Source organism: Lolium perenne, chromosome 5 (assembly GCF_019359855.2).
Source record: "Lolium perenne isolate Kyuss_39 chromosome 5, Kyuss_2.0, whole genome shotgun sequence".
Lineage (NCBI taxonomy): Eukaryota > Viridiplantae > Streptophyta > Magnoliopsida > Poales > Poaceae > Lolium > Lolium perenne.
Window position 1 is genome coordinate 263,110,520 of NC_067248.2, and position 14,079 is coordinate 263,124,598.

Here is a 14,079-nt window from a genome sequence, read left to right on the forward strand (position 1 = left end):
CTCAGAACCGACGAGCCGAGTCATCTCGAGAGGAAGACTTCGAGGAGTCAGAAGATGAAGAAGAAGATAGATACCACCGACCAAGGTGGTGCCCTGACGGACTCAGTCACTCCCAAAAGCGTAGGGTTCAGAGGCTACGTAACTTGGAGGAAGCCGAAGCGCAGTACCTGTACACGTTGAGGAAAGCGCGGCCTGATCTGGCCGTGAAAATTCAGCAGACTTTGGAGACGGAGATACATCCGCCAAAGAAAGAATGGCGCCCCAAGCAAGTAAAAGCCGATGCGAGTACATCGGCTGGCACAAATATGGTGTTCATACTTCCGTCGGAGTTTCGAGCTCCAGGAACTGAAGAAGTGCCGGTAGCACAGTTTGACTGCGGTCCACGGCCAGTTATCTTCGAAAAGCCACGAGAGAAGAGCTACATGCATTTGAAGGCCCTGTACCTAAGAGGTTATATCAATGGGCAGCCTGTCAACAAGATGTTGGTTGACACGGGAGTGGCAGTCAATATAATGCTATACTCCATGCTACGGCGCTTGGGACGCTCTAACGCAGATCTGATCAAGACCAACGTCACACTAAGCGATTTCAACGGCCAAGCATCAGAAGCGCAAGGCGTTCTGAACGTAGATCTAACCGTGGGCCGAAAAACCATCCCTACGTCATTCTTCATCGTCGACAGCAAAAACACCTACGCTGTCCTGCTAGGGAGGGATTGGATTCACGCTAACTGCTGTATTCCATCCACAATGCACCAATGCCTGATACAGTGGGATGGAGATGAAGTGGAGGTCGTTCATGCAGATGACTCGATCGAGATCTCATTAGCTGGCATGAATATTTGGGATGCAGACGACCAAGAGCCGATCTCTGGAGTCAGTTTGGACGGCTGTGAGCGCATCGAAGCTTCAAAAAAGGGGTGAGGCTGGTCTTATCCACCAGCCTGACAGAGTAGCAAGGCTAAAGTCAATGGACGTACGTGGCAAGGCCGATCCCTGCGATCGGCCCCAAAAAATAAAAAGTAATGATCTCACCTCAAGCATGTCACGTAGTCATAGTAGAGCACAACATCGAGCTAGCAGGTGGAGCCGATGTTCAGGTACAGTTCCTGGAACCGGATTACTAGAAAGCCGATATCTTCAATTACTTGAAAGATTCGGCTCGGGGGGCACCTAAACGGGTAAGATATGAGGCCATGAAGCATGTTCCCAGTGGTTGTCAATGGCCAGCATCTCAATAAATATGTCACAAGTATGTGGGATGATGGACAATGAAATATGGGGCCGATGCACGAAATCGGCCAGTAAAAAAAATACAAAACAACAGGATACAAGTACAGCCGATGCACAGACATCGACTTCAGACTAAAAAACCGATGCACAACCATCGACTCTAGAGGTACAAGCTCAATTGAGCAGTTATCAGGTTACATAGAGAAGCTCTACTGAAGGAATGCCTCAAGGGCATGGAGGGCGTCAGCACGAACACGATCCACCTCGGCGATCTCGGCCTCATCATCTTCGTCCTTGCCTGTCACCAGCTGCTTGTTCAGGGTACGTATTTCGGCCAGATCAGTCTTCAGTTCAGCTTTGAGGCCTTCTGCTTCCTCGTGGGAGTGGGCAATAAGAGCTTCCTTATCTTGGATGAGCTGTTTGGTTGCCCGGACCCTCTCTTTAAGGTCCTCCAACTCCTTTCACAAGGTCTCAAGTTCAGCAGTGCTGGCAGAGGTGTCAGTTTTGGCGTCCAAAGCTGCCTTTTTCTCATTAAGCCGCTGACATTTGTCTGCAATATCGGCTTTCAACGGAAGCTGGGCGTGGCGTAGGCCGATTCTCTGACGAGCCAATTTCACCCTTGACCTGTAGGCAGACAGAGTCACAACTGGCCAGAGTTTCACCTGCAACATCACCGGGAGATGAGGCTGGATGTCTTCAAGAATGCTCTTCACTTCTTCGGGGTCTTCAACCAATGTCTCAATTGAGAAGGAGAGCAGGGCCTTGAGATGCTGGAGTTGACCATGTGTAGCGCTGGGTCCTGACTCTTCACTTGCTTTAGACGTAGCTGGTTCGATGGATTCAGGGTCGAACGTTAGCAAGCTTGAGAGGTCATAACCCTGACAAACAACAAGAACAACATCAGTATACAGCGAAAGAGAAAGGTAGAGCTAAGGAAAGGGAGTGTACCTCTCCTAAGACCAGAGGAACAGCCGATGAAGAGGTGATCGGCTCTTGTGTTTCTGCTGTGGGCTTGGCCAAGTTGGCAGCCTTATCAGCTACACTTTTAGAAGTTGCTAGGTCCAGGGTGGCGGATGGCATCAATACCTCCTCGACTTCCCCACTAGAGGTGTCATCAGTCTGCAAAGGAAGTGGTTAGCCGATGAGAACAGCAAAAGTTAGCATGAAATATGAGCCAAGGAGAGTATGGAGGGTAATTACATTCGAAATCTCCTGGTTTAATGAAGAGGTTTGCGGTTCCTTGCGAGCTCTCTTGATGCATCGGCTCTTTGTGCGTAGACCGCCCTGCCCTGCTTTGATTGGAGCTTGGGAAGCAGCAGGTTCAGGAGCTGACCTTTTCTTGGAAGCCGACGGTGGCAAGTCTGGCTGGCTCTGCGTGGTCTTTTTCCCAGAGTTGCCCGAGCTCGAGTCCCTTCGACTGGACTGTGTCTCCTCGCTGGAGTTTTCTTCAGTAGAGGCCTGTAAAAGAAATACAAGCATGTTGCAGAAGCCTAGAAGGATAGATGAAATCAGCCAAGGCATGGATCAGCTTACGTGCAAACTTTCTTGAGCTGGAGTAGGGTTTTGGCGCTTCAAGGTCTTCCTGGCAGCTACTTTCCTCACTGCTGTTCTCGCCTTGGCTGAGGCTCGGGGGGCAGCTGGCCCAGAAGATACTCTGCTCTTGGAAGCCGATTTTGGTGAAATCGGCTGGCTCTGCATCACAACCTTTTTCAAGGGTGGTGAGTTTTTGCAGAAGAGGACTACCGGAGCTGGTGGGATGAATCTGAAGGGGGAGCCGTCATCATGTACAGGTTCTGGACCGTCTTGTTGCTGCAAGAAGACAGAGCAGGGTTATAAAAGGAAAGAAATCATTGTAAGCCACTTCAAGATAATTCGTGAGTAGTGGTACCTGTTCTGCAGGGATATCATATTCAGCATCAAGTTGTTTCAGCAATGGTCCCAGAGCTCTCCTGAAGGCATGAGTCTTCCACATTGACCACCAGGTCTCAAAACCATCGGTTGATGAGGTAAAAGAGAGGTTGTGAGGAACTGGGATGGCTAGAGCATCAAAGAAAGAGTAACACCTCTGACCGGTGAGGACATCGGGCAGTTCAGCTCTACTCTCTGTTAAGTGGTGGAGGAAGAAATGGGGAGATACCTGCCCAAGACCAAGCTGCCGGGCTGCTACGACCGGCTGATAAGACTCATAACCAGGTTTGATGATCCTGTTTGAGGTGCTCATGCCAACTGGAAGGAAGCAGGGACGGATCATGATGGAATACAATTGCCGGGTGCTGGCGTCATCGGCAAAGCTGTCTAGCCTGAAGGAAACTGGATTTTCAAAATTTTCACACTCCGTATAAGGAAAGAAGAGAGGATTGTCCAGGCCTTGGTAGAAAATTCTGAACCACTCCAATGCTTCCTTGAGGGTCAGTTTACTACCTGGAAGGCTATATAGAGCTTGGCCGTAGCTAGTGCACCGGATTGGCTTCCCGTTAGTATCTGGAAAGGTGCAAGTGGCCAAAGGTGGAAAGTTTGGGACATGGTTCTGGAAATACAGCTGAGCCCATAGTTGAATAAACCACCAGGGACCTCCTGTTTTGACTGTCTTTTGGGAAAACAGTTTGACAGACATTAGTTGGAGATATCGATAGACCTCTCCAAGGAACAGTTTGCCAATGCCAAGCTGGGTGCCTCTGGCAAGTTCATAGGCCAAGGAAAGGTAATTCTTGGTTGGAGCAAGTGAAGGGCCACAGAATATGAAGTGTTCCAACCAGAAATTCAGGAAAGCCGTGTGTTCTTTCTCTGTTACAGGGCCTTTGTTTTTCATGTGGCGTCGAAGATAAGCACCCCAGTTTGTGCACTCTGTTTTGGAAGAGAGTGTGAAAGGGACCTTTGGCAGCATAAAAGCAGAGGGGCTTGGGGATGCAATGTCTAGACCAGTGATCATGGCCACGTCTAGTAGGGTTGGTGTCATGGAGCCATGGCCAAACATGAAGCAATTCAAAGCATCAGACCAAAAGTAGCCGATGGTTTTCAGAAGGTTTTCATGTTTCTCAAGGGGAGACAGTGATAAAGCTAAAGCATCGGCTATTCCTGTGGTTTCCCAGGTGGCTTGGTGAGTTTTGGATATTCTATGTACCATGAAACCCAATCTTCAGGAGGATTAGGCCAGGCTCGTAAGCAGTCGGCCCAAGAAGTTAGATCTAAATTCTGGTTCACGAAGGGAATTCTATTGGCCTCGCATGAAATCAAATGGGCAGGACTCTCGGTAGAACGAGGGCCAAGACAGAGAGAATTTGGAAGAGAAGCATGCGGCAGCAGAATGTCTGATACCTAAAAATTAATGACGGAATGAGACATTAATTCAGATGTTTGCTGTTAATTCTAACACTATGCTCGGATAGCGAGGAGCGGTTGAGGATTACCTTTAGGCCAGAGACCGTAGTGTTGGCGTTGGATGATTCCGCCATTGGATTCGCTGCGGAGTTGAATCTGCGCGATTGAGATCTGAGATTCGCGTGGCCGTAAGTTGGATCTGTTCGAGCGGCGATTTGGGGATCTGAGTTTACTCTTTCAGATAAGGGTTGCAGGTTACCGTTTGAATAGGCAACTGATTTGGCCTTACTCGCGTTTTGTGGTAAAGGCCGATGCGCTGCCATCGGCTCTTTGCGCGTTGACTTGCTTTGATAATCGGCAAAATTGATATGAAAGCAAAATCGACATAGAAACATTTTCTTCATTAATAAAGAGGGTTTTTACAGAGAAGAGCCGATTGCTCAGGAAAGGAAGAACAAAAGAAGAGCCGATTACTACTACTAGTCCTATGCTAGTAGTCCCTAATCTAAGGGCCGTCGTTGCCCTCGTCGTCGCCGTCGTAGCTGCCGTCGGCGCTGCTGCCGGCGAGCTCCTCGTCGCTGCTGCCGTAGCCCTCGGCAGGGGCTTCTTCCTCCTCGTCGTCGTCGTCGTCGTCGACATCCGACCCGGCGCGGAAGCGCTTCGCCGGCGGATACTCGTCGGAGGAGGTGTCACCCTCCTCTTCCTCCTCCTCGTCGGAGGAGGTGAAGTCGTCCCAGGAGAAGAGGTCGTCCTCGCTCTCCGCCTCCAGCTCCCCATCGACGAGGAACTGGAAGTCGTCTTCTCCGTCGGTCAAGGACTTGTCATCCTCGGACCAGACGGAGGAATCATGATCCTCCTTGTCCCACTTCGTTGGGGCGAGGACCTCGTGCGCCGCCATCGAGTCCCACTCCGGCGTCGGCTCACGAGAGGGAGAGGATAGAGATGAAAGACCCGAGGAGACAGAGGAGGAGGAGGAGGAGGAGTCCATGGTGCAGAGGAGGGCTTTCCGATGGCTAGTACGGAGCAGGGGGATGAAGAAGCGAACTGCTCGACGCGGTTAAATAAAGGGGATATAGTGGAGATTTAATGCTGCGGCGGTTTCCGAGGACGTGGTGCCAAAACTGTCAAATCGTGCAGAGAAGTTGAGAAGGCAAGGCATCATGATGAAAGGATACTGTGACAGTTCTGCTCTGCCACGACGTGACCCTACGAAGAAAAAAACAGAGTGGTTTTGAAATTATCATTACCAAAACCAGGGGGCATGTGTTATCACCAGATTTTAACCGGATCAAGAGATGGGCCGTGATTGAGATGAGCTTAGAGGATGTGCACGTAAAATATTTCTGAATTGGCCTTGTACGAGAGTTTGGGCTAGATTGCCCGTGTATCTGTATATTATGGTAGATTTCGTTAGAATTAAGAGATAGAGTTTAGCTCGTACACGGTTAGGTTTATTCCCGAATTAGAAAATCCACGGACTATAAATATGTACCTAGGGTTATTGAGAAAGGAGGACGACCACGTTCACAACAAACACAATCCAGGCGCATCGCCACCCCTTGTTTCGAGGGTTTCTTCCGGGTAAGCATCATGCTGCCTAGATCGCATCTTGCGATCTAGGCAGTATCGGTTTATTCGTTATCTGGTGTTGCTCGTACTGAAGCCTTGTTGATGGCGAGTAACACCCATATCATAGATGTTTTGGGACTTGCATCGATGCTTTTCTAAATATGTTTGCTTAGCTATGCTGCCCCTCGATATCTAGCTGCCTTTACATCTATCTTAGGTGTAAGGGCAGCACCTTGCTTCATCTTTGTTTAGTAGATCTGATCTGTTATGGTTGTTCCTTGTTCTTCAAGGATTAGTTTGATATCCGCATGGTTAGGCCTTGCAAACGGGTTGAATGATCCAATAGTGCGTAAGGTATGGTTTGCCGATCCTAGAAGGGATGTTCCGAGAATCGACTCCACGTTGGTTTTTAGGCCTCCTCTAGGACTAGTTTTCCATTATCTTTCGTATCTGCCAGGCTCAACTACGTGTAGGACGTTCCGGTTATGCGGTGAAAACCCTAAACTGTCGTAGATTGATTCAACTTGGTATTGATAAAGCAGGATCCCCATGTTGTCATAAATCCGATATGAGCCATGGGATAATCGGCTCTTTGAGCCGATTCACAGGGTAACCTGAGAGCCGATCGGGGCTCATTTAATGTTTACGTGTCTGCCATGCAGGAAACTAATCGAAGCAATCCAACACCTTCCTGACCAGGTATAGGTCAGGTGGCACGCCCTTGCAACCGTCAGGACGTGTGCCGGAGCATTGCGGGCCGTTGCCCGAGGGACCAGGGCCCACCAGCAGTCCTGGGAGCCTCCCGGCTCTCCGTGTTGCTCGTCGCTGCTCGCTGGTGGGTTTTGGCAGGCAACAGGGTCACGCTGCATCAGGTGCTGGCGTGCTGGTGTTGGTCCATCCGTCGTGGTGCCACCAATCCAACGTCGAGCGACGTCTGGTTTCGGGTTTGGCCGGGCTTGGCCAACCAACTCTTGCGTCCTTCCTGCGGGTGAATCTAGTTGGGGCTAGGTCTTAGTGTGGCTTGGGTTTTGGAGGTGCGGTAGCGAGCTATGTTATGTCCGCTCTGCGTCCTCGCGACATCGACCAGATTTTGACCCGGTGGGATCTAGGCGAAAACTACGCATGGCCTTGCCATTGCCGGTGACGGCGTCACCTATCAGGTGCCGTTCCCTTATTGAAGGCATCCCTATGTTGATTCCCCATTTCGAATTGACGGATTCCGTCCCTCCGCCTCAACCTGCTAATCTTGGTGGCCCCACTTCGGGCAACCTTCTCTTGTAGTGTCTTGTGGATCACCCTTTGATCTCTCGCTGGTGTTCCAGCCCTCTCACCTTGTCGGCCTGGCTGCTTTTACACGGCCTTGCTTCGGTAGCTAACGGCCCGCCTAGTGCTTTGGGGGGCTTTGCTAGGTCGGCGTCTGGCCGTAGTCTCGGCTGGTGTGCCTATCCCAATGCCATTGGAACATGTTGTGTTTCTGGTCTGAACCTAACCCGAGCTCGGGGATGGTGGTTCGGGGTCTGGGTGAAAGCTTTGTATGCCCTCGGTCTCTGCCGACAACGATGACGCATTCATGCGCCATGCATGCACCTTCTTGGAGGCGTCGCCGCAAGACCCCCTCACCTTTGGATCCTCAAGTTCTGCTAGGCCGGTGGCCCGCCGTCGAGTCCCCCTTGAGCTGTTGTGTTGATGCGGTAGGAGGTTTGTTGGCGTGGACTTGGACGTGCTCGCTCCGTTGCAACAAATGACAAAGCTCCCTCAACGTGGCGCATCGTGGCGTTCTCTATGCTGCCGTTTGTTGTTAACTTTTCGGTGTGCGCTTCGCGCGCGTGTGTGTGTGTGTGTGTGTGTGTGTGTGTGTTTTGTAACTCATGCTGTAACTCCTGGCCGGTTGATGGCTTCGTTAATTCAAAGCCGGGCTTATTTCGAGCCTTCCGTCTAAAAAAAGTGAAGCTAAATACAGTTCACATGAAATCCGTAATGTATATTAAAGCCAACTTTAGTTGTACTTCTTCTTTTCAGCTTCAGTTTTAGTAAAGTGACGTGTACCGTGCCACCAGCATGCTGCAAAGGGATCTTGAGGAACTACATAAAGAGAAGTTAGTTAAAGAGAGTTCGAAGAAAAGGGGCCACACTCATTAGAGCCATGTTTGGCCAACTCGGTTACGATTCTAGCTAGTTTCGGCCCTAAATTTAGTCAAGTGGAGTGTGTACCATACCGTGAGCACTCTAAAACTGACATCTTCCTTCAATGAACTATATAAGATAAGAAGACGATATTTAAAGAGGTTAACAAAAGAGAGATCGAACAAAAGGCGCAACACTAATTGGAGCCTTGTTTGGAATGCTTGGTTCGATCAGTTGGTTGCATTCTTGTTCCTCCACTATTTTTTCTTCGAGTGCACTACATGGTAGACAGTCAGCGCACAAAATGGATCTTCTTCCAGTGAACTTTTTTGTTTTGAAAAGTCCAATGAACTAAAGAAGAAGACATTAAAGAGAGTTGGAACAAAAAGTGCCATGCAGATTAAGCCCTACTTGGCCAAGCTCCACGTCTTAAGGAAACAAAATAATCAATCAGATTGTAGTTGGCCACTAATTATGTATCAAATACTTTACGTGCTTGCCTAGCTAGCTAGACACGCTAAACCACTTCGGTTAATATTTGTGATGTGGCTCCCCAACATTAGACGAAGTTAATTACCTATTGCAATTAGGGTACTCATTAGTTCTCAACTTGTCATATATAGATGTGTGAAGTGTGAACGTAGATGGGTGGATAGATAGGTTTTCAATCCAGAGATCTCCATCTAGAATTCTAGATAGACAGATAGATTTGGAATCTTGTTAGGAAGAGATGAGTTGAGTGTGCCGTCTCGCTTTTCCCGTGTTTGTGTTAGTCACATGCTAGCCAGCTTAGGAGTGGGATTGTTCAGCAGGAGGAGCTACTGCTTAGCTCAGTTTAGGGCATGGCCCACACAACACCATCGGCTTCGTCTCTGCGTGATATAAACTTGTCGTGCCCATAATTAATTAGTCACATGCTAAGCAGCTTAGGAGTAAGATTGTTCAGCAGGAGAAGCTACTTAGCTTAGAGCAGGTCTAACAGACCCCGTAAAAGGGGCAAACCCGTATAATAACCACCGATTTGAGGGTTTCGGCTCTACCCGGCTGTCTAGCACGCCCCGTAAAAACGGCCCCCGAATCGTTTTTTGCTGTTTTCGAGTACGGGGCGGGTCCTCGCCCCCTACTTGTGCGGGGTGGGAGCGGGGATAGTGGGCGAAACCACTATCGCCCACTCCACTGCGCGGGAAGCATTTCGCTGAAGCCAACTGCCGCCGCCGCCGCCCGATCTCCTCCCCCGCGCCATTCCCGGCCGGATCCGGCCGCCATGGACCGTCCGCAAGAGCCACCTACCGCCGGCGGTACACCTCCTTCGGGCGCGGTGGTTGATGTCCCCATCGGAGGTCCGCCGGCCGCCGGCGTCGTGTCGGCCATGATCGCCTCCACCATCCCGTCGAAGAGGAAGAGGATCCCGAAGCAATTCTTCGAAGCACCGGCGGCGGCCGCCGATTCACCGGGCGAAGCGCCGCCGGCTGCCAAGAAGACGGGCCGGGTGAAGACCAAGGCCGCCGGGCCGAGGGGCGTGGCGCCGGCCAAGGTGCGGACCAAGGCAATCAGCCGCATCGGCCTCGCGCCTCCGCCGGCCTCCAAGGTCACGACCCCTCCTCCGTCCGTTCCGGCCGTTGCGCTGCCCGCGCCGCCCGCGCCGCCGCCAACCACCATCGACGTAGACATGGTGTTCGATGTTGAGTCCACAACATCGTACTTGGACATGCTCAACGATTCCGCGGTGAATTTGGACGCCGGTATCGGTGCATTCGATGGGGAGTGCAATTATGCATCATATATTTTGGATGTGCTATGTTTGATGTGAAATTGTTGTGCAAATTGATGTCTAAAACCCTGTTTTGAGGGGCCGAAAACTCGGACGAGCTAGCAGAACCCGTATCCCCACCCCGTAAAACAGAATACAGGGCCCTCTACTCGGGTTTTACGGGGCGAAAAAATACGGGGCCTGTTAGACATGCTCTTAGCTTAGTTTAGGCCGGGCATGGCCCATACAACACCACTGGCTTCGGCTAAGCATGATATAAACTTGTCATGCGCACAATTAATTATTCACATGGTAAGCAGCTTCGGACTAGGATTGTTCAGCAGGAGGAGCTACTTCCTTAGCTTAGTTTAGAGCATGACCCACCAGGTCACCAGCCACACACACTACGTACAATTATTGTCTTCACCTCTTTATAAACTTGTCATGACTAATTAGCTACCAATTGTTGTACATCATCGCTGTCATAGTAGATCATGTTTCGGAACCACTTGGAAATGATCAACTTGTCGGTGGATCTTGCTTGGAAATTATGTGTTCCTCTGTGATCGATCGTCCATTTGCGTAGGGGCGACACGAATAATTAGCGGTATATGCATATATAATTCCATAAAACTGATCTATAGAACTTACGTCACTTTTGTCCTTCACGAATCTTGATACACCAACGGTGGATTAGAATTAGTTATTGCAAAAAGTATAGTGTGAGAATATGGTATCAGAGTAGACGAAACAAAAGTTTACACGTGTAAAATAGTGGTATGAAGATGTGTGGATCACATATCTGCTACTCATGTGTTGAGTTGACAGTTGATTGAGTTGGGTGTGTGGGTCAGTAAACATCTAGTCAGATCATGGATATCTGTGTAGCTAGGTGTAGGCAGCAGTGACACGGCGGCAAAGCAATGTTTTTTGCCGTCAGGGGTTAACCATGGACCAAAGGTGCTCTCGTTCAGCCGAGCAAGCAACTTCCAAGAAACCGGAAAAAAACCGGACCTCACGTCTAAGTAAGGAGCTAGCTAGAGAAGACGTGTACAAGCAAAAAAGAAAAGGTTAATTCACCCAACGGCAGACACGTATAGTGTGTACACGCAGCACTAGCTAGCTCAACAGCAACACCACCACAGGATCGATATGTACTTAGGTAGAGCTGAAAGAGCCACTTCTACACATGTACCAATATGGTATATTGGAGTGTGTTCCAGCGATCTCTTTATTTCCAATATGGTATATGGTATATTGGAGTATTAACAGGTTTTAAATAGCAAAACTTAAAGAATACACGCATGCATTAATTTGTGGAAATACACTGTACAAATTGTGAAGTTTCGTGAGAATACACCTTCGTTTGTGTTTTGAGAGTCGCAAGAAGAATATAACACTGAAAATGTGGTTATCTCTGTAACAGCAAGCAGTAGAGAGAAATCAGAAAAAGGAAACAAATTAAGATGAAGTACTACCACACAGCATGAATGATCGGTTGGCGCCATTGGGTACTAAATTTTCTCACTCCATTTGCCATGTTATGTATCACATTTTTCCTTGCATAGATATATTTGATATAAATGAGACCAACAATGGATGCAGATAAAAGTATACAAAGAGAGGCATGTGCATAGCAAGTTCACATGATTTGCCCATTGAATAATCCAATTAAGTGTATACATAGTCATATATATACTAGCTTAGCCATTAATTTATATATATCAAAGAGAGCCATATACATAGATCGAATTAGAATCAATTGCACTAGAGCAATTACTTAAACACCAAGTGGTACTTGAGTACTAGTAGTTAGCATGCTAGGCGCATGCATGCATATATTGCCGCTCGAGTGCACTGGCTAGTTAAGCTCGATCGATCAGAGCCTGAGCGACAAGTCCATCTCCGCCACTACCGCCTCCCCGTTCGAGATGCCGCCGCCGTTCGTTGTCGCGCCGCCTGCCCAGCCCAAGCCCATGCCCATGCCCATGCCGAGGACAGGCGCTGTCATCGTCGCCGACTCCACCGCGCCGGAAGCAGGGTACGCCCAGAGCTCCCCGCCGCCGTCAAGCCAGTGGGCGGGCCACGCCGGGGAGGTAGAGGAAGGCGCGGCTGGAACGGTGGGGCCGGAGGGTAAGTCGCGGCTGCGCTTGGCGAGGGTGCGCTCGAGCTTGTGCGCGTTCTGGTGTCCTCCGAGCGCCTGGGAGCTGAGGAACTTGCGGTGGCAGTAGTTGCACGCGAACGCCTCCCGGTCGCCGACGGCGGCTGCGGCGATGGGGGACGCCGGGCGCCGTCCTCCGCCGCGGTGGTGGAGCGTCGGCGTGGTGGTGTCGAGGCGGAGGTCCAGGCTGACGCCGTGCAGCAGCAGGTGCGGCGCCTCGCTCTCCATGGCTGGTCGTGGGGTGGCTGGACTGAGTGAGCCCGTGGAGCGCGCGCGTTTGGACTTTGGAGGAAGAAGAAGAAGATGGTGTGAGCGATGGCGCGCGCCGCGCCTGCCGGTATATAAAGAGGCCCCGGTGGGGACTCGGAAGGTTCCGACGGGCCCAGTCTGTGTCTTGTACACTGTACAGTGTACACGAACATACTACATATGTAGGAGCCCGCGAATTGTATCCCAAATTCTATTCCGTCGCCTCACCATATATCTTAGCTTCTCACCACCTGGTAGAAAATCTGAACAACGCCTTCAACGATGTCATATGTCCGACACAACCAATTAAGACTAGATCTTAGATTTTCACCCTGAAAGATAAGACTTCGTACTTCTCCCGCCCCCACATGCCGAGTCAAAAATCACCAAGCAAATTCATCATTGCTCGGAAGACTCGATCTACCATTACTATGACCTCGGAACATCAACTTTCATGACATTCTCCGCCATTGACTTCACTCTGTGACTCGAAAGTTATGTCACATGATGGCAACAGACACCAAAGTTTCGCGCTCGCTCAGCTAAAATCGTACGGCTAGAAAATTATTGCACACGACTGAATTTCATCCAATTCTGCAATCTACATGCATTAGACACCCAATGGAGATCGCCAGAGAAAACTTCTGAAACTCGTGACCGACGAGATCAAAGAGGGCATGCAGTAAGCAGAACACCGTCATGGCGCTAGAAGAACCATAGGATCACCTCCCTTATTATGCAGATCAGCATGGCCCACGCTGCCGCCACTGCACCACGCATAGATGGGTGGTTGAGCCGCGCCGAGTCCCCTGAATCAGGCGGCGTGCCGCCCTTGCGGACACATCGGTCGCCAAAGAAGTCTAGGCCGCCGCCCTAGCGTCCATATCCTCCGGACAAGCCGCGCCGTCGAGGGCCATCATGATTTTCAGACCATGCATAGTATTGAGTTGCAACTTACAAATGCAAATTTCCATCAATAACATGAGAATGTGCCCACTCTGATTTGTACGCTCCTTTTGGGCAATTTTTTCAGCTGGCCTGGCTTGACTAAGAATTATGTTGCAACATTCCTCTCCAACACTTATTATGGATCGAAGGAAGTACTGAACACTATAAATCATTAAATCCTTGACATGCAAAACATATGAAGGGAGGCAATAGGACTGGACATCACATGGATAGCTGTCATATGTGGTACACTCCTTTGCCAACAACTCAGTATTGGGGGAGGAGTGCAAATCCTGGTCTGGGGTTCTTTCATGTGGATGTGGAAGGACCTGAAGCTGTACAGTGGCTGAACATGGACAATGTGGGAATTGTGGTGGTGAAAGAAGGTGAATTCTCTGCCAATGAACTAGAGCAAAACTTCAATGAAATGTGGAAGGTGAATTGGTTTTGGCAGGTTAGGCAGCTTGATGCTAAGAGGTTTCTGGTTAGGTTCCCTCCTAGCAAGAAAATCAAAGAATTGGTTGAGTATTCTTCTATCAACCTCAAGAAGAAAGGTGTGGTGGTGTACTTTATCAATTGGGAAGGGGAAGCTAAAACTTATGAAGAATTTCAAGAAGTGTAGGTCCAGATTGTTGGGATACCTGCTAAATGGCTCACCTGGAAAACCATCTGTCAGGTGTCCACTGCCCTTGGGGTCCTAGTCAATATTGACTGGCATGGTATCTCCA

The 14,079-nt window shown here is 49.8% G+C and overlaps 1 protein-coding gene across 1 annotated transcript; it reads right to left on the reverse strand.

The window, feature by feature from the left end:
* Positions 1-11,732: 11,732 nt before the first annotated feature.
* LOC127298406 (uncharacterized) lies at positions 11,733-12,455 on the reverse strand. Its single transcript, XM_051328267.2, has one exon. It carries the CDS (start codon positions 12,380-12,382, stop codon positions 11,873-11,875), a length of 510 nt encoding a protein of 169 aa, XP_051184227.1. The 5' UTR covers positions 12,383-12,455; the 3' UTR covers positions 11,733-11,872.
* Positions 12,456-14,079: the final 1,624 nt, after the last annotated feature.

Coding starts and splice junctions, on each gene's coding strand:
- LOC127298406 (XM_051328267.2), bottom strand. CDS start 12,382: ATGGAGAGCGAGGCGCCGCACCTGCTGCTGCACGGCGTCAGCCTGGAC.